Below are 26,077 nucleotides of genomic sequence, written 5' to 3' on the forward strand. Positions count from 1 at the left end.
AAAAAAAAAAAAAAAAAAAAAAAAAAAAAGTCATGTTTAAAAAATGAGAAGGAGAGGCAGGGGTAAGAAGAAAAATGGTTTTACTTCAACAGTAAGTTAAAAATTGCATAAAGGCAAATTAAAATATCAAATAAGTCAAACGGAATTTCTTGACATCTCTAAGACGTATAAGAAAAAAAATTACTTGTGTCATTGACTAGTACTTATTCTCTGATATACTGCATCATTTTGCCACCCTTTTTTAAATGCATATATTTTTCAATACGTAAAGTGCATTTTCAATTTTTAGGGGTGAGAAAATCAAATTACAATTCAAAATCTCAAAGTCATGTTTTTGAGATGTGTGAATTATAAATTCACACAAACTGTATGTACAATTGTATGTATTATTGATATACTTTCAATTGTAGAGTAATGGAAATAACCCAAAAATTAGAATCAGAAGACTCAATTTCACATTATCTAGCTGTTTGGCCTTGAGGTAGTCTTTTAATCTCTCTGAAAATACGTTTCTCACTGTTAAATGCTAAACAGATACCCCACAGAAATCCTGAAACTCCTTCTACTTTAAATGCTAAAATACAGAATAAGGTTGTTATTTCTACTACAGGAGAAGAAAACATTATAAATATGGTTTTGTTTTCTATCAATTAATCAAATTTGTGAAGAAGAAAATTCATGCAATATTGAATAATGGTTTTTACTAAGTAAATCATAGATTACTTGAAACTATATTTAAATTTGTATTTAAAATTTTAAGTTGAAAATATTAAATGTTTAACGCTTAAATGAGAAAAAAGTATAAAATCTAGCAAAATACTTTTGAATATTTTCCTATGACCCAAGAAAAATCTTTCTCTTCTCACTGCCTTTACCAAATTAATAAAGAACTTCCAAAAGAACATTTTAGTGAATGTCATAAAACCTGTGATTTATAAAAAAAAAAAAAATGCCACTTTGACTTTTAAGTTATTATCAGTCTGAAGAGCCGCTCTAAATCAAACTATTATAGAATCTACTCCCAAACCACTACTTGGCAACAAAGATGAATCTACCTATTACCAGGTTAGGATAGCAGCTATTATCACGGCCCCTTGATTTCTTTCAAGTAGCTCCAATGGAAAAAGCCACAAGTGAATAATAAAAATCTCATAATGGCTCTTAAGAATTCTTTATATGGTAGAAGGCACTAAAATGAACTCTGGAGAGTTAAAAAGAAAAAAAAAACTCTCCTCCCCTGATAAGAAAAAATAATTAACCTGACTTAATGCATCTGAGAAGGCTTCCTATAAATCAGACTTTTGTACTTCAAGAGCCAGATTAAAACCATATATCAAAAAAGTATGTAGATATTGCCTCATAAGTACACATAGCACATTTCTAAATCTGCAGAGGTTTTTAGGCCTTTTTGTGAAACACTCAATACATGCTATTTAAAAGAAGTGTGAAGTACTTACAGTGCTTAATTTGCTCGAGGTAATCACGATGCGCCTTTCGTGCAGCATACTGGCATACAGCTGCAGCATGTTGTTCACATCCACAGCAACAAAATATTCTGTAAGATTTCTCTGTACAAGTGAAAAATAATTGTGTAAGTTACAGTTCATGGTGAATGTGAAGGAAAACATTTTACACATTTACCAGAAAGTCTTTAAGTTCAAAAGTTATTATTATTTAAAATGGTATTCATTAAAATAATTAAGTGTAATACTAGTCTGCTGCCACATGAAGCACATAATATTCTATTATTAGCTGAAATATATCCCTACTCAAGAAAAGTGTTTTCAGAGGATGATCAGATCACAGATTTCCCAACTTCCCTACCCCCTAAGAATTTGAAAAGAAGCTAATTTCTTGGGCCCCAACCTAGACCTGCAGATTGTCATCTTCAGAGTAGGTTCCCAAGAATCTGCTCTCTTTTTTTAGCCACCCAGGCTGGAGTGCAGTAGTGCAATCTTGGCTCATAGGAACCTCCGTCTCCTGGGTTCAAGCAATTTTCATGCCTCAGCCACCAGAGTAGCTCGGATTACAGGTGCATACCACCATGTCCAGCTAATTTTTGTATTTTAGTAGAGACAGGATTTCACCACATTGACCAGGCAGGTCTCAAACTCCTGACCTCAGATGATCTAACCACCTTGGCCTCCCAAAGTGCTGGGATTACAGGTATGAGCCACCACACCTGGCCAAGAATCTGCTTTTTAAACACATACTTCTGGTAATTCTTATACACACTGATGCTTCAGAAACCAGTGGCCCAAACAATACATCTGAGTCTTTTCGTGTTTGCCATTCACTATGCAGGCACAATCAGTACCTGATATTACATAGCATACACAAGGCACCCAAAGGATGAGGTGATTTTATAAGACAGCCCTTTGGTACTTTATTAAGGAAATTCACTTGTTTATACTTCAAGTCCAGCTTGCTTTGTACCACTAGAATCAAATATAATTTGATGATTGATTCCTTAATTTAGCACTCTTATCCCCCACATGAGAATACAACTGGGATAAGCTACGTTAACTTTGACTTTTAGATCTTCTCCCTTTTTATTATTTATTTTTAATTTTCTATAATGAAACTTAAGCACATCAGAAAGCAACAAACTAATTAAGGGTCTGGATAAGATATAACAAACAAAAACTGCAGCATCAGGTGGACTATGCCTCATACGCTAAAACTTTTAGTTGGACAAGAAATTAAGAAATCCAATTATTTCTTCAATTTCCAAAAGGTAGAAACTTTACCATCACAAATTGGTAAACATGACAGAGCACATCAATAAAACCTGTAACTATTAGGGGGTGATGTGGAATTTGGTGGGAAGAGGTTTATTTCTTGTTTTCTCATCTTCCAATTCAGCTGTCCATATAAAAATTCATGTCATTCAACATTAGTATATTTCCTATAATCTAAAAGAAAGGTAATTCTTAGATGGGGAATTATTTCTCAGCATGGAGTGCTGCCTTACGCTTATGCTCTTGCTTTCTTTTCCCTAAACAGGACTTTTTGCAAAATAAAACACGTTAATAGACTTGTAAAAATATATATTCTCAGTGGCAGTTTTTCATTTGAAAGTTTGTTTCTTTGAAACCTTCAAAGTAATCGTCTTTTAAAAAATGTGACATTTGTTAAATCAGGCTATTAGTTGTTTGTTAGTAAATCTAAGAGAAAGGTAAACAGGAGTGAGAGTAGATGGGAGCAACTTGGACTGTGAAACTCTGAAGTGAAGGGACAAGGATCATGTAAGTCAAGGCATGGTCAGTCGGCCTTAAAGAAAACATGAACAAGGAGTACCTGGCCCACAATGTACAGCAGTCAAGACTTTAGGATCTACTGTGAAACCTGAGAGCTTTGATCATCTATCTCAGGCCCATAAGAGCAATTTGATACAAAGGCTTTTCATCAGGGTTTTCTGGATCCATCTGTACTGAAAACACCATTCATAGTCTTGTTTTGATACCGGAAAATTTACAAGTATATTCTTGGACTTCCTCCACTACCCACGTGCTTTTAGAAACCAAACATTCAGTGGGTTTGAAAACATTTGGAAAAACAGTAGAATTCCAAAGTAAATAAAAAGTATATATTGAAATCATTTTTTCCTGTTGATTTTTCCTTTACTTTTAATTGAATTATTCCTACCGATTCATTTTAACTTTCCAAGGGAAGCTGACGAAAAATTACATAATAAAATATTTCCTTTTCACAGTTATCCAAAATCATAAAAGCATATTTGTTACTTCCACTTATCTATGTAAATTTTTCTACAAAATATAAATTTGTAATAACTATTAAAAACTGAAAATATTTCTAGTATGGCTACCATTAGGACTCTAAATAAAATGCAAATTTTAGCAATTTTTATAATTTATTATAATACCGGTCAAACCTTGCAAGATATGTATTACTTTAAATTAAAGTCAGGAAATTAAGAACAGGACATATAAGATTTGAAGCATTATATACAAGAAATATAAAATACTATGCTAATTTCACTAAAGTAACAATTTGTGTGAAGTCATTTCCCACTGCTAGTGTTCTTCTCCAAGTAGAAGCCATCTCCTGAGGTATCACTTCTATCAGATATAGAGAGCCTGAGAACCTAATTGAATATATGTGATCCTACCTAATTATTACAAGTGACAGAAATTGTTTTCCTCTTATTACTGTCCTTGATTTTCCTTATCTACAACCAGATATTAAGAAGAAGGTAAAGGGGGCAGATACATAAAGAAGAAAAGAAAATAACATCAATATTCCTTATTTCTTCATTATTTATCGTAAACACAGATAATTATAATGTATCCTATTTCTCTATATAAAAATGCATAAACAGTGAGACCACACTAAATAAAATTAATAATATAAGAATAATTAAAACAGAAAATAGAAAACTTACACTCTCAGGTATTGTTGGGAGTCCAGTTACATCAGGGGTAATGAAGTAGGAATGCTAATCGATACAAACAAATCACATATGAAAAAGATAATTAAAACTTGGTATAATTACATACAATTTGTAATGAAAATCAGAAAAAAATATATTGAGAGAATTAATAAATGCCATGGACTGAAATTCAGTATTTGTTGAATTTGAAAGATTCTTAAATGAGTTAGCAGGTTTATATGAGATTTAACAATTACATTACCATGCAAAAAGTTAAGAGTTGGTTAAAAATATTTGCCGTTAAAATTAAGATAAGACTAGGGAAAAGTGTTAAGGCAAAAAAGAGTACAGTATTGAAAGGTTTATTTTGTACATATACATATATATATATATATACACACACACATATATATACACTATTATACACACATAGAAACATACATATTATTAAAACACATTTAGTTGAGGTAGATTGGAAAAATTAAAGCTTGTTAACCAAATATATCAAAATCTATTAAGATTCCTGAGTTTCTGTGGTAAGTCACAACAAATCTTTTTTGTAAACATCAGCCATCCTATTATGTAGCAAATAGCAATAAAATATAATTTTTCAATGTTTCAAACTACTTAAACATGTGATTCCCAAATATGATCTTCACACATCCGCCAAATAATTAGCTTCTATAATGTTCAAAGAAGTACAACAGTTCATTACAATACTTAAGAGTATATTGTGTATATATGCTTTCATGTTACCAACAATATTCCCAAATTTACCACCCAGAATCAACGTGCAACTTAATCACCAAAAAAAGTTTTATTTTCTGTTCATATTAATCTCCAAAATTATTTAAATATCTTAATCACATAAGGACATATTTAATACTACCATATTATTAATAATTAGAAAAGGAACACTCTAGCCAATATTTGGGCATAGTTGAACTAGTCAGAACAAGGCTAGTTAACACAGTCATAATGCATAATTTTCCAGGGTGGAAGAACAATAGGAGAAAAATCACAAGATCTTCTGTGATCTTGCGGCCAAAAAATGTGATAAATCTCATGCTGCGAATATACTTTTAAATTACTACTACTGAAAATGGAGAATATGCATAGATTTTGGTCTCTATAAGCTAGTTTTATTTGGAATGGTTTTTAATAGTACTGTATTTCATAAAACTATGCTTTACAAGATAGTATAAACAGAAAATATTATATATTCCAATGATTAATTTTCTTAAAAAAGTCAAATTTACCACTTCCCAAAGGGCTGGAGTGAATCTTAAAGGCATAGTGAAATAAATGATTATATTTCCTATTTAGCAGCGATTTTTAGAAGCCAACGTCCTTTTAACTCACCGGTACTAGAGAGGGCTGATCTTTCAGAACTTGCTCACAGGCAATAAATATCTCTTGGTTCTTACAATACATGAGAGAAAAAAATGAATATTTTACTTTCATGGGAGAAGCTTACACAACAATTCGCTGTGTAATTAAGACAAAACCCATGTAGCCACATTAGCCACTAAAAAATACTTGAATAACAGTAATTATAAATATTATTTTAAATGCTGATTTGCTAATTTTATGCTAGAAAAATCCTAATGAAAGTATTTTCATATTACAAGAGTAGAGAATGCTGTGGATATTTAATGATTTTGAAATATTTCAAAAAAAGTATTTTCATTAGCCATTAGCTTTTTATAAAAATATGTGATTTCTAGTGGCCATTATCCACTTGTACAGGAACAAAAACTTCCATAATCATCAATTTTAATCTGTCATCATAAAACTAAAATCTCCTCTAGTAGCTGAAGATAAGTGTCCTCGTCCCAAATATGCCACTTATTTAACAGCATTACACCAGATACATTAGGAGTCTGTTACTGAAATCAAATACAATTAATTATTCATGGTAAACAAATGTAACAGGCGATTTTATCAACACTTAAGATATTATGACTTAGCCAAGCACAGAGGCTCATGCCTACAGTAATCCCAGCACTTTGGGAGGCCAAGGCGGGGGGACTGCCTGAAGTCAGGAGTTCAAGACCAGCTTGACCAACATGGTGAAACCCCATCTCTACTAAAAATACAAAACTAGCCAGGCGTGGTGGCAGGTGCCTGTAATCCCAGCTACTTGGGAGGCTGAGGCAGGAGAATCGCTTGAAACCAAGAGGCGGAGGTTGCAGTGAGCTGAGATCACAACATTGCTTTCCAGCCTGGGCAACAAAAGTGAAATTCCGTCTCAAAAAAAAAAGATATTATAACTTTAAAATAGGTATAAGACTTGAAAAACTATCATAGACTATTAATTCAAGTGCATATAAGAATTCTTGGGCCGGGCGCGGTGGCTCAAGCCTGTAATCCCAGCACTTTGGGAGGCCGAGGCGGGTGGATCACGAGGTCAAGAGATCGAGACCATCCTGGTCAACATGGTGAAACCCCGTCTCTACTAAAACTACAAAAAATTAGCTGGGCATGGTGGCGCGTGCCTGTAATCCCAGCTACTCAGGAGGCTGAGGCAGGAGAATTGCCTGAACCCAGGAGGCGGAGGTTGCAGTGAGCCGAGATCGCGCCATTGCACTCCAGCCTGGGTAACAAGAGCGAAACTCTGTCTCAAAAAAAAAAAAAAAAAAAAGAATTCTTAATTATGGAAATAACTATTAAGGAATAGCAGATAGTCAATCAAATTCCTATATACATAGGAATAGAATACAGTCAATCAAATTCCCTTGACAAGATTATTTCAGCTACAATTCTGCTATTTCAGAAGAAAACATTTTCTACATATGAGATGAAACTTCAATTTACCACCACCTAACACCTGAATAGCTCTTCATGGTAGATTCAGATGTATCATTTTATTTATTTGATTTGAGAAAGTTGATTACTAAAACAACTTTCTCAAAAGTTGACATGCTCAATTTCTCAAATGGAAAAAAAAGGATCTGGTATTTTGGAGATGTATTTTTGTAAGATATTTATTTACCCCTGAGCAAATATGATACTCAAATTTAAAGAGAGAACATATTTGTATTTCTCAATGCCACCTCCATTGTCTTAGCACCTTTATTTTCCTTAACTCTTTAACAGTGCTAGAATCACCTTATAAATATAACACTTTCAAAGAAAAATGACCTTTATTTGGAAAATCCCACGCTCTTCTTTATTATCCTTGACCTTTCCCTTGGCCTTTCTATTGCATTTCCACTAACCATAAACCTTGCATATTTTTGGCTTCAATGACCTATAAGTCTAAGATTCTCCTTAACTGCTCTTTCCCCAATTCTTTCACTGCATCTCCTTTCTTTTTCCCTATAGCCTATTTGGGCAATTAGAACTTAGCCTCTGCTCTATGCTCTTCTATATTTCATCCTTTAAATAGCTACAACTATGTCTACTGTTGACTCCCAAATTTGGGTTAAAAATTCCAGGTTATCCTTAGCTTTTTATCACCCAGTCTCCAAATGACTATTAAACCTTTCCACTTTGGCAGTGTGGAACAAAAGAAGATGCAGACATAAAGCAGCAGAGAAGATCACAGGAAAGAAAAAACACTGCATCAAGTTGTATGACAAGAGGTTTCACAAAGGTGAAGATTGAGCAAGTTCTAGACTAACAACACATAATCAACAAAGTGACTTTTGTCCTAAAGGAATGATGCTCATTCAAGAAGCTGAACAAAACTATGTGACCAGAATAGAGGAAGAAAATAAAAAATTCAATTGAATCTAAGAAATGGATGGTCCTGAAAGTCTGGCCAAAGTTTGAACAAATTATATAGTTTAAGTAAGTCTACCCTGACAGTCTTTTGTAGAAAGGACTGGAAGGAAAGGCTCTAGACTAAGAACTCTTTGAAGTACTAAGTGCCAGAACTAAGATGCTAACCACCTTAGTCTACTACTAACAGTAGTGGTTAAAGAATGGAATAAAGTAAGAGAACATTACTATTACGTGAAATCACAGGATAAAATCTGGGCAAGACGCATGGACCAAAAGAACAGAATAGAGAACGAAGAAATAAACCCAGATACTTACAGCCAACTGATCTTCAACAAAGCAAACAAAAACATAAAGTGGAGAAATGACCCCCTTTTCAGGAAACAGTGCTGGGATAATTGGCTAGCCACATATAGGAGAATGAAATTTGGATCCTCATCTCTTACCTCATATAAAAATCAACACAAGATGGATTAAGAACTTAAATCTAAGATAAGAAACTATAAAAATCCTAGAAGATAACATTGGAAAAACTCTTCTAGACACTGGCTTAGGCAGGGATTTCATGACCAAGAAACCAAAAGCAAATGCAATAAAAACAAAGATAAATAGTTGAGACTTAATTAAACTAAAGAGCTTTTGCATGGCAAAAGGTATAGTCAGCAGAGTAAACAGACAACTCAGAGTGGGAGAGAATCTGCACAGTCTGTACATCTGACAAAAAGATTGCTATCCAGAATCTACAGTGAACTCAGACAAATCAGTAAGAAAAAAAAACAATCCCATCGAAAAGTAAGGTAAGGACATGAATAGACAATTCTCAAAAGAAGATATACAAATAGCTGACAAACATGAAAAAATGCTCAACATCACTAATGAATCAGGGAAATGCAAATCAAAACCACAATGCAATACCACCTTACTTTTGCAAAGAGGGCCACAATGAAAAGAATCAAAATACTTTTGTAAACATCCGCCACCATATTATTTAATAAACAGAAATAAAACATAATTTTTCAATGTTTAAATCTTCTTATACATGTAGTTATTACAAAATATGATCCTCACACATCTATTAAACAAATATTAAACTGATCAACTGATCACTGCATCCACACCAATATTAGATGTTGGCATGGATGTAGTGATCAAAAGACACTTCCACACTGCTGGTGGGAATGTAAACTAGTACAGCCACTATGGAAAACAGTGTGGAGATTCCGTAATGAACTGAAAGTAGAACTACCATTTGATGGCAGCAATTCCAGTACTGAGCATCTATCAAGAGGAAAAACGTCATTATACGAAAAAGATACTTGCACACATGTTTATAGCAGCATAATTCACAACTGCAAAATTGTGGAACCAACCCAAATGCCTGGCAATCAACAAGTGGATAAAGAAACTGTGGTACATACGTAAAAAGGAATGAATTAACAGCATTTGCAGCAACCTGGATGAGACTGGAGACTATTACTCTAAGTAAAGTAACTCAGGAATGGAAAACTAAACATCATATGTTCTCACTGATCTGTGGCAGCTAAGGTATGAAGAAATAGAGGCCTAAGAATGACACAATGGACTTTGGGGATTTGGGGGAAGAGTGGGAGGGGGTGAGGGATAAAAGACTACATATATGGTGCAGTGTATACTGCTCTGGTGATGGGTACACCAAAATATCACAAATCACCACTAAAGAACTTATTCATGTAACCAAATACCACCAGTATCCCAATAACTTAAGGAAAATATTAAAAATTGATTAATTTTAAAAAAAGAAGAAAATTATTACCAAAGAAAATATAATAACAACTTCCCTATCTCACAAAAACACAAAAGACCTGTTATTATATATATTTTGAGTTACCTTTTCTCTCATTTTCTCTTGCAACATTATATTTTTCCTTCTTTATTAGGTAAAGTTTATTATTTTAAAAGAAAATAAATATAAATTTTAATAGTCTATCCAGTATGCCAAATTCACAAAGAAAATAAAAGCAGCCATATTTTATAATCTTGAACTTTGAACATTTACAAAAATTCCCAAAACATGAGTGTTTTTAGATATAGATGGCACAGTTCATTAAGTTTCAATAGGACAATAAATAATCTATCCCATCATAGGCTTGCTGTTTTGACAAACAGCAGGTCAATCATATTTCCAGTATTTTGTGATTATACGAAAAGATATATTGATATATAAGAAAGAAGACAAAACTTTTCACCCAGAATTTTTATCATATAGTTACATGTTATATGTCATTTTCTGTTCTTACTAAGTATTGTTTTCATTTTAGGAGGGTTATTAAGCATGTGTGTGTATTCCTTTATTATGCACAGATTTCACCTAAAAATCAATGTTTCTTACAACCAAAATATCCTCATAGATTTGGTTTCTTTTAGTTTATAATAATTTTTTTAATTCAATAATTCAACAAAATTATAAAAATACACACCTGATATATCAAGTTACAATTGTTACAGCATGTTAAACTGCTATGTTAGTACTAGCAATGAAGTTTTCCTGGAAGCAGAGATGACTTGGCAAAGAATTACCTGAAGGTTCATGTGTTTGTAACAAAATAGAGACAGCTATGACTCCAAAAAACAATTACTGATTGAATACTTACCACACTCAAGTTGACAGGAGTATTTGCCTTTGGTACTGGGTGGTTATACAGTGATTTGAGAGTTTCATTCAGATCATTTTCCTAGGGAAAAGAAAATGCACATTTTATAAATAAGACACATACCAAGCAATGTCAATTAAAACTACTTAATAAAACAGTCCACTGTGGCTTTTCATATTAGACATATTTTATATAAATGTTTTTAACAAAAACATGAAATAACTGAAATTAAAATATTTGAGTCTAGTAAACATGAAAACATATTTAAATCTGTTTATCCAGAAGAATAATGTCAATACTTATACTTAGTATAAATGTGTATTTTGAAACAGTTATATATTATACAAATATCATAAAAGGAAATTATCTAAATCATTAAATCCAATAAGAACAATGGGATTGAATAAAAATAGCGATATAACTTATCAGATCACAGAGTACTCTCATTTTCCATTTTCATTTTAAAATCCTAAACCAATTTTTAAGGAATAGAAACAATTTAAATAAGATTATTATACTAAAAATGCAATGTAGAGGAAACAATTGCTAAAAATGTCTTTTCTACATTGCTACTGATTACTACTTGACCCACAATAAATGGGATTAAATAAAACATACAACAAATCTACTTCATAGAATTTGTATAATAATACTGTGCCTTGATGTGCAACCTCAATTTTTCTGCATCACATGCTACAAATCTAGTAATAAATGTACAATGATTTTTATAAACATATTATCTTTATTCTCTATTTTCATGTTGGAGGGAATAAATCAAATGAAAAAGCAATTGTTCAGAGAAGTTGACAATTTTATTAAGTTTGGATATGAGACATAGACTTCTCACGATATTTCTTATGCCTTGTCTATCCACTTATACCAAAATTCAATAAAGCAGATCTCTGTAACTACTTTCAAAAGTATTCATTTAAAACTACTTATTTGAAATACTCTTCAGGATGACCTAAAAAGACTATAAACAATTTATCTCTTGACCATCTATACAATGAAGTGTACCAGAGAATACTGCAGATGATACCAATCCCCTTTGTATAAGAGACTCATACAGTTATGTTTTAGAATTACATTTTAGAAGGACTGCAAAATAAACAATTTACCTCTTAAACTTTTAAACAATGAAGGATAACATGGAAAATTGTGGATCATATTGATACTCTGTTTATACAAAATTCCTACAGGTAGAAAAATGTTTAGACTAGCTTTTAAAAATCCTTTGCACTGTCTTACATTGATCAGGTAAGAGTAATTTGAACTGTAAAAGTTATTTAAATAACCGATCGCACTGAATTAGAAATGAACAGAAAAAAGTACTACAATTACAAATCTACTTCTAGTTTAACTAATGCTATAAACTTATAATACTTCTTCCTCAAATAAGGAACACAAATGGAGCCTCCCTATTTCCTCTTCTCAGAAAGCCAAAATTATATCAATTTGCTTATAGCTATTTTATTTTATGTATTCCAGTATTACTGATGGTTTCAGGAAAAGTAAAATGATAGGCAATATGGAAATACTAATAATTTATCAGTAACAGTTACTAAAAGTTATAAAATACAGAAAAAGTATCCCAAATTTAGACAACTAATATAATTAATGTGAATTCCACATGTACATTCACAAAAACAAACAATAAGAAATTATCATGAATAATTTAACCAGAATTCTGATTTTGACTTTTCATTGCAAAAAATAAATAGCTGTATTTCCAGTTATTTTCTTAGGCAAGTGAATGACTTATAGCTTCAACATAAAATTATTCAACTGTAAAATGATGTCAATATATATTTCAAATAATTAAGCTATCAAATATAGAGAGAAAAATACTGACATGCACAAACACATACATATTAACAACTAGACTTTTGACAAACATTAAAACTTGCAATTATATTATAATAAACTTGGTTGACAAATTAGAAAATTGTTCACTAGAAGAGTAAAGAGTACCTTAATTCATTACTAACACCTTTAAATTCTATTTATATAAATAATACCTCTCTTACTTTCCAAGTGACAGAACTAGTTATCTGACTTATAGACACTGTACTTTAATCAAAGTCACAAGGGAGTTCAAGACCGGCCTGGCCAACATGGCAACACCCCATCTCTACTAAAAATACAAAAATTAGCTGGGCGTGGTGGTACACACCTGTAATCCTAGCTACTCTGTAGGCTGAGGCAGGAGAATCACTTGAACCCAGGAGGTGGAGGTTGCAGTGAGCTAAGATCATGCCACTGCACACCAGCCTCAACAACAGAGAAGACTGTTTCCAAAAAAAAAAAAAAAAAAAATACATAAATAAATTAAAAATACAACTTAGTCCTGGTATGGTGGCTCATAACTGTAATCCCAGCACTTGGGGAGGCCGAGGTGGGAGGATCATGAGGTCAGGAGTTCGAGACCAGCCTAGCCAATATGGTGAAACCCTGTTTGTACCAAAAATACAAAAATTAGCTGGGCATGGTGGCACACACCTGTAGTCCCAGCTACTCAGAAGGTTGAGGAAGAAGAAACACTTGAACTGGGGAGGCGGAGGTTGCAGTGAGCCATAGAGCAAGACTCAATCTCATTAAAAAGTAAAAAGACAAGAAAGAAAAAAAAAGAAAGGAACTTAAATCCTGGATTTTAGGATTCAATCAAACCACACTGCCAAAAGTCCAGTTATATTTGTACTGCCAATACTACATTAAGTTACCTGGGAACAGTCATAAACATTTTAATTCTAAGGTGACCACACTCACTTGTACTTGAGACCACCACCACTTAAGGCAAATGAAAGATTTTAGCTGGTTTATCAAAATCACTAATTTTTATTCTTACAAGCTTATTTTCAAATACAGTCTGTATCCATGTAAGCATAGTACTTGTTTCACCAAGCTGAGCAGACAGAAATGTCTATACTATTTTAACTGAACTGTATTACCAAGGCAATATAATTTTTAAAAATTAAATGAAAACTCAAAATACAGGCTGGGTGTGGTGGCTCATGCCTGTAATCCCAACACTTTGAGAGGCTGAGGTGGGCAGATCACAAGGTCAGGAGCTTGAGACCAGCCTGACCAATATGGTGAAACCCTATGTCTACTAAAAATACAAAAAAAAAAAAAAAAAAAAAAACTTAGCAAGGCATGGTGGTGCGTGCCTATAATCCCAGCTACTCGGGAGAATCATTTGAACCCAGGAAGTGCAGGTTGCAATGAGTAGAGATTGTGCCACTGCATTCTAGCGTGGGCAACAGAGCAAGATTCTGTCTAAAACAAACAAACAAAACCCTCAAAATACTATGCCCAGGAGGACATTTTGCTCCAAATTCAGTCAACAGAACTTTTAAAACATGTAAAGAAATAAATGATTGTATACTGAAAAGCTGAAAATAAGCTTTTCCTATGGAAAAAATTAGGATGAGAAAAATGACATTCTGTCTTACTATATCCCATTTAAAAAAATTCCATCAATAATTTTGACTATGGTTGCCTTTAAAACACTGGCATACAGAATCTAATGAACAAAAAAGTAACAATATGTGGATATTAGTTTTTTTTACTATAAAATGGAGATCTAAAAACTGAATATTAGAAACTTTCTAATGTATTTTTACTTATTCTACACCTTTTGACTCAATACCTTTTGCCATGGGAGACACAGCGATAGAAGATTTCCAACTCTCAATTATTACTTTAGATGTGCAGACACAGAATTACATACAACCCAGTGTAAATGCTCTAGAAACCCACAGAATGCATCACCTAACTCAACCTGGAAAGTCAGGAAAAGTCTCTAGAGAATTACTTGTGCTGAAATTAGGTTTCAAAAGAGTACACTAACTCTTAAAACATAAGTGTGCTACCATTAATAATTAGTGAGTGGTCTGTAATCTTGATAGACAACTGAGTAGAGTTATGTTCTGGGAAATTTAAGTGGCTCAAAACAATTAGATAGTACATTATGTGCAGCAGATGAGTGGAGGCAGATTAATCCAGAGAGAAGGTCAGAAGCCAGACCATAAAGTTACTATACATCATGCTGCTCACAGTTTAAATTTTATTCTAAGAAAAAGAGGAGACTGTAGAGAGATTATAAACAGTGGAATAATAAGTTTCCAAAAAGTTCACCATGAAAAGAGTGGTATGTAGACAAAGAGTATGTCTGAAATGCCCATCAACAGTATCTAGAAAAAAAAGAACCAAGAATAGAACATAAGTAACACCAAAATGTTAGGTGTCGATGGAGGAAAAAGGCCCAGAAAGAAGCTGAGCTCATAAGTAAAACAAAAAAGAGACAATGTCAGGGCAGCCAAGAAAAACACAATGTCAAGTGTGAGAGGGACCAAATAAGAATTTAAATAGCTAACTAGAGAATAGAAAGTACACCATAAGTGAGAAAATTAATAGACAATAGCCAATTATAAAGAATTTTAAAAATGCATTTTATTTCAATTGAGCTATGTCAAATAGCATAACTAATATCTTAGTAAATTAGCTCTTGTTAAAAACCTCAAAGTAGTGGCCGGGCGCGGTGGCTCACGCCTGTAGTCCCAGCACTTTGGGAGGCCGAGGCGGGTGGATCACGAGGTCAAGAGATCAAGACCATCCTGGTCAACATGGTGAAACCCCATCTCTACTAAAAATACAAAAAATATCAGCTGGGCATGGTGGCGCGTGCCTGTGATCCCAGCTACTCAGGAGGCTGAGGCAGGAGAATTGCCTGAACCCAGGAGGCGGAGGTTGCGGTGAGCCGAGATCGCGCCATTGCACTCCAGCCTGGGTAACAAGAGCGAAACTCCGTCTCAAAAAAAAAAAACAAAACCTCAAAGTATGGCCAGGCTTGGTAGATGCGAGGCAGAGGCAGGAAGATCCTGTGAGGCCAAGAATTTGAGACCAGCCTAGGCAGCACAGTGAGATTCTGTCTGTGTAAAACATTTCAAACTTAGTTAGTTGTGGTGGCATATGCCCATAGTTCCAGCTACTTGAGAGACTGAGGTAAGCGGATCACTTGAGCCTAGGAGGTTGAGGCTGCAGTGAGTGATGATCACAAAACTGCACTCCAACTCTGGGCAGCAGAACAAGACCTTGTCTCCAAAACAATTTTTTTTTAAAGTGAAAGAATAATTAAGGGAAAAAAAATTAAAAATTATTATCTGAGAGAAGTTTGTTCATTCTAAAGCAAACTTCAGCTTTTGTTTCTATTTTTTTAAGGAAAAAAAAAAGCATAAAGACTTTTATTGAGAGCTAAAACTATAAAATTCTTTGAAGAAAACTTTAAAACTTTGGATTTGGTAAGATTTCTTGGATATGATACCAAAAGCACAGGCAACCAAAGAAAAAGTAGATAAACTGGACTTCATTAAAATTAAAAACTTTTGTGCATCAAACAATACTATCAAAAGAGTAAAATGGCAGGTAAACCATGCATTGGAATAGAATACTCGCAAATCACCTAATAAGAAATGAATATTTGAATATATGAAGAACTCCTACAATTCAACAACAAAAAACACAACATGATTTAAAAACGAGCAAAGGACATGAACAGATCTTCTACAACTTTTGACTCAATACCTATTTGCTGTTAGAGACACAGAGACAGAAGTAACAAATACTTCTCTAGAGACTTTTCCTGACTCTCCAGGTTGAATCAGATGATGCTTGCTGTGTTCCCAGAGCATTTACACTGGGTTGTAATTTTCTGTCTGCATAACTAAACACCTTTTCTAAAGAAGACATACAAAGGGAAAGTAAATATCCACCAGCGCTATTCATTAAGGAAATGCAAATTAAAATCACAATGATACAACACTTTGCACACACATTATCCAAAAAAGAAAAGAAAAGAACAAGTATTGGCAAGATTGTGAGGGAAACAGGACCCTTGTAAGTTACTGAAGGAAATGGAAAATAGTGTGGCCACTGTGGAAAATGCTCTCATGATTCCTCAAAAAATGAAACATAGAATTACCATACTACCCAGTAATTCCACTTTTAGGTATATACCCAAAAGGATTGAACCCAAAGGCTGGAACATTATCTATACAAACATCTTCATAGCTGCATTATTCACAATACCCAAAAGGTAGAGGAAGCACCCCCAGTGTCTATTGACAGATAAAAGAATGAACAAACTGTGGTGTATTCATATTCAGTCTTAAAAAAATTCTGACACATGCTATAACACGGATGAATCTTGAAGACATTATACTAAATGAAATAAGCCAGTCACTTAGCAAATAAGGACAAATACTTTGTGAGTCCAATTACATGAGATACATAGAGCAGTCAGATTCATACACATGATACTATGGTGGTTGCCAGGGATTGTGAGGCTTGGGGAGAAATGAGTAGATATTGTTTAATGGGTATAGACAGAGTTTTAGGCTGGCAAGGTAAAAAAAGATGTATGGTATTGATGGTTGCAGACCAACATTAATGTACTTAATGTCACAAAACTATACACTGAAAAATGGCTAATACGTTAAGTTTTATGTTATGCCATTTTATAACAATTAAAAAACGGGGAAAAAAATAGCTTACCAGTTCCTTAGCCAAGTAATCTGCAAGAGTATTTAGAAGCTTGTAATACACTTCAAACCAGGGAAGGTAACTGCAAGAGAATTATTTAAAAATGTATAGACATAAAATTCAAAACAAGTAGAAAATATAAACAATTTATTTTAATTCAAACATATTAATCCTGGAAGTCAAAAAAGAACTATATCCATTTTCTTTACTTTTTCAGTGAAGTTTTACATGTTATTTATTATGTTTTCATAAAACAAATCACAATCTAGAGTTCTATTTAAACAGCTGTCCATTACATACTTCTATTTTTATATCAGCAGTATCTAAAATTATTTTCATAGTATTCAATGAAAGCATGCATAAAATAAAAATTAACCATTGTAAAAAAATCATATAAAAACTAATTTTAAAAAGCTTTTAAAACAAAAGATTTCAAAATTCCTTTTAAAATGTTACTGGAGTATATAATACAACAGAACTATGTTTTTAATAAATTCTTCAGAAAAGATGTTTAAGAATGATGGCAAATTTCAAAATAACTCAATACAAATATCAGAAAGACTATCTAAAAATTTTCAAAATTGTAAATGACTTATGTATCAATATCAAATATAATTCAAAATTTATTTTAATTCATTGTGCTAGATAAAAGTATAATCTTTATGATAGCTAAATACTAAAGCTAAAAATCAAATAAAACAAAATATATATTCTTTCTTAAAAATTAAAATAGTATATTTTAGAATGTCTGAAGATTTTAATGGTAAACTGTACGTTTTTCATATAGAAAAGAGGAAATCACAAAATACACTGTTGTTAATTATCAATTAACAAATACTCATTACTTTTCTTCAAACCATTAGAACATGCATGCTACTTTTAAAGAGAAAATATTGTTGTTGCTTTTACTACATTAATTGTACACAGATTAAGACTACATGCACAAAACATAAAATTTTAAAATCAATAAGTAGAACATAAAAAATAGCATTCTAACACGATTTTTTTCATATAATGTCTGATTTGTTAGTGACTATGAATGATGACTTTTGAATCAGAAACTGAAAGCAGTAATAAAAGAAGTTAGGTAAACTATACTATCTTTACTCGGCAGAATATTATAGAGTTATTTAAAATGATAATTACAAATACTAAGTAAAAATATGAAAATTCCCATGATATTTTAAAATATCTACCCAATTTCTGGTTAAGTCGAACATATTGGCTGTGCGCATATATCTCTGTGTCCTCTGGAAATAACATAAAAATGACAATACCTGAATAAAAAGGGTATAAATTAATGAATACAAGCAAAATGAGGGAAAAAATAGCAATGCAGGTGGATGGCTTTGTAAATATGGTAAACAGAGAGGTAACAGCAAAAGAGAGGAAAGCAAAATCCAAACACCATTAGAAAGGAAAAGCACCAGCAGATGTGCTCTGCACAGAGTTCTGAAGCACTGATTTAACAATATCTCAGAGAAAAAAAACCCTTGAAGTCCTATTTTCTTGGAATGAAACCGAACACTATACATGCAATGTTTCCAATTCAGTTTAATACCTTCCTTTTGAATATAAATTAACAGCCAACCACCAGATATTTGAGGAAATAAAAATATAAAATCATGTTTATCTTGAACAACATAAAAGGAGCTACAAGCAAATATAGACAGTACAAACAGCTGAAGAGAACTCCAAAACTTAAGTTTAAGTTTAGTAGCTGAATTAACAGCAGGAAGCTATTAAACAAAACTAAACTTTTTTAAAAAGTAAAAAAAGAGAATTTCAGACAGGAAAAAAGAGCTTTAAGAAATTCTAAAGGCTAAAAAAAAGTAAAGTTAATGGAAAGTTTAGATGATAACTCCAGAAAAATCCCCCAGAAACTAGAATATAAACAAATAATAAGAGAAAAAAATTAAACTATTAGACCATCAATGTCAACTATCATAAAGCTATAGTCATTCCATAAAGAAAAAATAGAGGAAATAAATGAATAAAAGTTTCATTTTAAAGAATTACTGGAAATTTTCCCAGAACTTCAGACATGAGTCTCTAGACTGAAAGAGTGAGTGAATGAACAGCATAAAAAATGTGCCAAACCAGAGTATCAGGGTAAAATTCCAAAACAAGGGATAGAAGAGTGCCTAAGGGTTTCCAAAGAGACAAAAAACAAGTAACAAACAAAGGGATCAAGTTTAAAAATGTCATCGAACCTCTCAAGAGCAATGCTGGAAGTTAGAAGATAATGCCTTCAAAATACAGAGGTTAAATTCTTTGCACTCAAGACTTCTGTGTCCAGACAAACAATCAATAAAGTGTGAGGACAGATTAATAGCATTTGCAGTCAGGCAAGGACTCAAAACTCCACCTCCTAAGGCATCCTAAAGGATGGCTAAAACAAAATAAAGGAGATGAAAAAAAGGAATACATGGGTGTAGGAGGAAAGAAATCTAAGATCATGGAAGAGTGAAGTCCTAGGATAAGAGTCGTGCAAAGGCCTCTAGAGCAAGCAGTCCAGACTGAAACAGTAATGAAGGCTCTAGAAGGGAGATGCCAGAACAGGGTGCTTACAATAAACACACTGGCAACTTTGCATGGAAGCCTGGAAAAATCTGGATAGGTATGAGACATATCTGTGATAGTTTTGGGGAATCTAAAAATTAGAAATTACTATTGGTAATCTCAATTTTCCTATTTAAATTATTCAACTCTTGAAGCCCTAGTTCCTAGATGGCTATTCTACTACGTATATCCTCTACTTACAAAAAAACCCAAAAACCTCACAAATTACTAATACTGTTACATTACTAACTAAATATAATACAAATCAGTACATCATAGTTTCTACATTCACTACAACTCAAAGAAATAATATTCATGGCAAATCTTCTAACAATATACACAGTCTTTAGTTTAGAGCATAATTTATTTCATTTGTGGTCATTTCAAACCTGAAGAAATTGCTATTTCCAGACAATTTCGACGTGTAATGTAGTTCAGGCCTAAAAATTCAGATGAGACCTAATCTATTCAAAGAAAGGTGTTGGTCTGTTTCTATTCTAACTCTCAAGGAGCTTTAGATAAAGCAAAATGTATCGGTTGTTGGTGGCTGCATGCCTACCTGTTAATGGTTACATTGTCATTTTCACCTTATTTAAATAAAGTGAAACCTTTGGTAACAATTTTTCTTTCCTGGTCTACTATAAAAACAAAATACATACATATATGTATGTATGTATGTGTGTGTGTGTGTGTATAATAATTATGTTATTAGAAAATAAGATAACGTTTTTTCTTTCCGGACCAAAATCCTCAACATTTATTTCAATGTTCTGGCTTTCTAAGTTTATATTACTGTTTTTCACTGGTTATCTTCCCCTTTCAATTTCCTTTCAAATTGCAAAGGCATATCAGAACCAAATTTTTCATTAAGAAGCTAATTTATACATATAAACATCATTTATCTGTAAGATTATTTCCTTGTCTTTGAGTAAATAATTGATTAATATATCCATATTCAGGTTACTTTAAAAATTTTAAACAGTGCTAGACATTTTGGTATCTACATAATTATTACTGTTTTTTACATGTCCAAGAATAATATGCTTTACTGAATTTCATCCTGCTACCAGGCTATGACTTAATCTATAAATTAAACTAACACTATTTAGAAATAAGGTTTACCCTTATGGGATATTTCTCATAGTCATCTCTAAGGCCCCAAAATGCTTTATTATTTCTTTGGAGAGTATAACTCACTAGTTAGTTATATGTCCATCTGGGGGCTGAGAACAGAATCTAAGAATCATAGAATTTATGTGTTAAAAAATTGGAAGTGCAGGAAGTAAAGTTACTTAAGGAGTAACTATTTGAATGACAGTATGCTAGGTACTTACATGTATTATCTTGTTTAATTCTTACCCTAATGCTTTGATACATACTTGACTAAACTAAGATAAAGCAGCTTATCTAGGGTCACAAAGCTATGGAATGGCAATCTTGGGATTAGAACCCTAATCAACCTGACTGAGTAATATAAGCTCGGGGTCTACCACAGACAGCCTATCACCCTATGTTGGCATGTATTTCTATACAGTGAGCCTCTGAATAAACATGTTCAATGACGAGGCATTTCAGGCAGCTAAATAAATGCAGATAAAAATCATTCTGTTGTAATCTTAAATTAGCCTACCTATAAGTTCTATGCACTGAAGCAAATTCTATCTTCCAAAATTCATGTTTATTTAACATTCAGAGCACTACCTTTATGACTTTTAAATTACAGTTTGTTCATGTGGGCAAATTTTCCAACAAATAGAGATATATTTAATGTGATTCTTTTAATTCACATTTTGTTAAATCCTTCCAATTTTAAATTTGATATTGCTTCTGTGTTCATCATTGTGGATAAAAATTCTGAAAAGGATATGGCCAGCAAACGTGTTCAAGATGCCTCCCAAAATAACACAATTCATCAACACTCTATGAGATTTTAACCTAATCAAAAGACACAATTGTATCATCTAACCAACACCTTTCTCTATACCCAATTTGTCTGTGAAATATTAGAAGGGACTCAAATTTCAACTACAGCACTCCCTTATAGATCAGTAGGTACTATCCCCATAATAAACCAAGCCTAGTTATGAACAATGCTCTCTTTGTAAACATGTACTGGCTCTCAGTGATAACTTTCTCCTTTTAAAGAGTACATATCATTCATATTTTTTAATAAAAACATCACATATAAAAGTGGAACTACTCTATAACACAGCCACGCTCCTAGAAATATCAAGAAAGCAAGGAGATTTTCTGATGTAAATAAACAACATCTACAACAGAGTGCAAACTGGCTATTTGCAGGCTGCAACTAGCCCAAGGGCATATTTTGTTCGGTCAATACTGTGTTGTTTAATTAAATAAGTTGCCAACTTCCAAATCTGAGATAATTCACTGTAAAAATCTGGACTTCTTGTTCCTCTCAAAAAAATCAAATGAACTGGTAGCATTGGCCATACATTTTTCACTGTGCAACAAAAGCCTAGAACTGAGTTATGGCTTTTGTCTCCGAGTATGGTATGTACTATTCAGATCACCAGACTTAGCCCAACTCCCTATTGTTAGGCACTTAACAGGTTTCTCTCATTTGAGTCCCCTACCTGGTCCACATAGGTAACTGAATTCAAAACTCCCGATAAGCATCAACTTCCAAGCAGGAAATCCTACTTACTACCCACTTTCTTATCTGATAAGAAAATGATCCAGAGTACACAAAGTAGTCTAGTAATTCCAATTTGAACTAAACTCTATATACACTTTAAGTCTAAATATATTGCAAAAAACATCCTTTTTTAAAAGGAAGTTATGTCCAAAACTTTTGAAACACACACACACACACACACACACACACAAACATAAAATACTATAAAGTATACAAGCTTATGTGGCTAGGGTAGGAAATGTTATTTTCATGTCTTTATTTTGAGGTTGCTTAGGTAATTTTCAAACAATATATGTTCAAAGCAACTAATTTTAAACTGATTATCAATAAGGTAAAATGTTAAAATGGTTTTCACTAAACTTTATAGTCCCAAAGACAGTCAAAATCTGTTTTCTTACAACAGACCACAAAAATCCTAGGAAGTTAAAAAAAAAAAATCTCAGCATATCGTAATAAATGAATAAGACATTTTACTTGAATTTTTAAAACTGAACATGTAACTTCTTTAAACAAAGAATAACTGTGACTCTTATATAAGTCTTGCCAACATATATAAATGTAAAACATTATAAGTAATTATTTTAAAACAAAGTACAGGAGATAAGTTAAAATTTAATTGTCAGATCATTTCCTTAATATAAAGACATAAGGCAAAAGAAAGAGAGATGCATAAAGTCATGAGCCCATTTTGCAGTAGAAAGAAGACTTCCCCCACACTTCTACTTCCACCATAGAGCTGATAAAACGTTTACATTCAAAAGTCAAAGGTTAAATAATGGAAAGGAAATGTTTTTTGTCAAACAGTCAGGTAACCACTAAAGTCTAAGTGATCAGCAGGAACCTAACTTATAGTAATCAAATAAAACTAAGGAAACTGCCTTTCCGTAGGAAAACGTCTAATGTCTAGAGGCTGTTTTTCTGTCTGGAAAATTGACACAAAATGTGTAAAATTGAAACATTCTGCTTCTAAGGGATTTGCCCAAAGGAAGAGTGTGAAAGCTTCAAGTTTGGCATGAGTTAAAGGGGGGAAGGGTAACTACAAAGGCCCTAAACATAAATCTGTCTTCCTCATTGGAGTATTTAATTTTGAACCCTTGGCGACAATTTTATAGTTGTAAAATTATGTTAATCAAATTAGGTAAAAAAGTTATTTTTTGCATTTTTGCTAGCATATGAAACCATTCTAAATATGAACAATTGACAGATTTAAATTAGTAATATCTCAGGATATTTATGAAATCTTGTTAAAACTAGAATAGTCATGTCAGAGAAAGAACTAAAGAACAGAACAGTGCTCAAAATTAAATATCAACTTTTATATTAAATAGGCCTAAATTCTAATATTTTTTTGAAAAGGTGAACAAAATAAGTAGAAATCAAAGAAATATACTAACTTTCAAATCTTGCAACGGCATAAATCCAGAAGAAAACGGACACATGGTTTATATAACATGATGTGTCATTTTCTCAATTAGAACTCTGAGGTAAATCTAGATTACGGTAATTTCAAGTCCTACAATAGCATCATCCTGGAGTAGATAAAAGGGGCTTGAAAGCATTATATACAAATTTTCTAGCCTAGAACTCTTAAGGACTAGAATGGTTTTTGGTTTGTTTTTTATTTTAATAAAGTATATATGTCACTAAGCAGACCACTTGGCTATGGTAAACAAACACTAAATGATGTTGCTGTTAATTCATTGTCACTTGGTATCAGGAGGATCAACATCTTTAACCTAAGAGTCTCTGCTAGTCAGGAAATCCAAACGAAATTATTTTATGCTATTTCTAACAAAAACATCCTATCAATTTACACTGTTTTATTTTACTTTGCATTAAAATACCTTAAAGCTTCTTCAATATATGTCATTTTAATTATGTCTACGCTTTTATAAGGACCTAAATTATTTTAAACTGATCAACATCAACAAAAACTCAGAAGACATTCATAAATATTTTTCTTTTACAATTTTTAGATAAAAAGACAAATTCAAACAGTAGAAAATAACTCACAAATGAGAAGATTTTTTATGAAGTATATTTTATCACAATAGAAAAAAAATTCGTGTTTAGGATATTGGAAGGACAACAGGAAAAACATCAACTAATTTCTATCCAAGAATCTTAATTCCTTTGCTGCTGACAATGAACTCTGGATAATAAAGCCATTATTATCTCACAATAGAATACCTACAAATGGAGTATGCTTCAATATAAAGGCACCAACTTTGCACAAAAGACAGCTTCAAGGAGAGGGTATTAAAATTTTTTAATATCCAAAAGTCATGACACATTTCAGGTAAAGATACAAGAAAGTGATTAAACATAACCTATAATTAGAAGGGATGTATTTTTGTGTGAAATCTCAACTTATAAGCAAAAAAAAAAAACAGAAATGGACAATTGTTAGATTGTATGTGTAAAAATTCTAGGTACTTATGGAGGATAAAATGAAAGCCACTGATGAACTGCTTTAGCTGCATTCATTTATTTTACAAATTGTGAATAAAGACTATAGTTAATCATTTACTTTGACATACAGAAAAATTTGTAAATGTATCTTAGCAAATCTTTTAAAAATAAAACTAGAACTGAATACCAAAACATAATCAACAATCATGTGTTCACAAATATAAGTGACTCTTATTTTATCTTTTAAACTTCTCTGGATACTCCAATTTTTCTATAGCAAAATAAGTTATTTTTGTTATCAGAAAATATGGGTAAAAGCATATGCCTATGTCTTGCTTATGCAGGTATTTTGTCATACTTCTCAATAAATTTTGGCCCTATTAAGCACATGAATTCTAAATGCCAGGTCACTCCTACAAAACTGACTGCAAACAATAAGGCCTTGGCCAGCTACCCATAAATAACTCAGAAAATGAGCATAGTTGATCTCTCATATACTGCTGGAAGCAGCACAGTCTGTTATAAAGGAAGCTGGCTTGTAAATTAAGAGACCTGACTACCCTAAACCACTGTATGAATAGTTCATTAGATAATCCTACCTTCCTTTTCCTTCTAAAATTATTAGTTACTCTAAGTCTTGATTTCATAGTGAAATAAGACAAACTCGTTCAGGCACCATGGCTCATGCCTGTAATCTCAGCACTTTGAGAGGCTGAAATGGGTGGATCGTGAGGTCAGGAGTTCAAGATCATCCCGGCCAACATGATGGCGAAACCCTGTGTCTACTAAAAACACAAAAATTAGCTGGGTGCAGTGATGCGCACCTGTAGTCCCAGCTACTCAGGAGGCTGAGGTAGGAGAATCTCTGGAACCCAGGAGGTGGAGGCTACAGTGAGCCGAGATTGCACTATTGCATTCCAGCCTAGGCGACAGGCAAGACTCTGCCTCAAAAAAAAAAAAAAAAAAAAAAAAAAAAAAAAAAAAAAAAAAAAAAAAAAAAAAAACAGACTTTTTTCAACCACATCTTAAGGGTATACGGTAAAATTAAATAACTACTGTTAGAGGAGGAGAAAAAAATAAATTTTAAATGTAATAGAATTTCTCCAACCATCTTACAAATCATTCCCATCTGGCACATTTTGTGTTGAATTACAA

The 26,077-nt window shown here is 32.6% G+C and overlaps 1 protein-coding gene across 4 annotated transcripts in view; it reads right to left on the bottom strand.

Moving 5' to 3' along the window:
• The window catches only part of DENND1B (DENN domain containing 1B), a 276,363-nt gene that overhangs the window by 139,682 nt on the left and 110,604 nt on the right, over positions 1-26,077 (bottom strand). For 2 of the 4 annotated variants that reach the window (XM_017506062.2, XM_017506058.2), the window contains exons 6-10: positions 17,302-17,371; positions 10,750-10,830; positions 5,756-5,815; positions 4,406-4,459; positions 1,458-1,568 (exon numbers count right to left, since the gene is read on the bottom strand). In XM_017506062.2, coding sequence (XP_017361551.1) covers positions 1,458-1,526 — 69 coding nt within the window. In that variant the 5' untranslated portion in view covers positions 1,527-1,568; positions 4,406-4,459; positions 5,756-5,815; positions 10,750-10,830; positions 17,302-17,371. The remainder of the gene's footprint in view (positions 1-1,457; positions 1,569-4,405; positions 4,460-5,755; positions 5,816-10,749; positions 10,831-17,301; positions 17,372-26,077) is intronic. The other 2 variants (XM_017506061.2, XM_037730476.1) reach the window with 1 other exon arrangement.

Source organism: Cebus imitator, unplaced genomic scaffold (genome assembly GCF_001604975.1).
Source record: "Cebus imitator isolate Cc_AM_T3 unplaced genomic scaffold, Cebus_imitator-1.0 Scaffold347, whole genome shotgun sequence".
Taxonomy (NCBI): Eukaryota; Metazoa; Chordata; class Mammalia; order Primates; family Cebidae; genus Cebus; species Cebus imitator.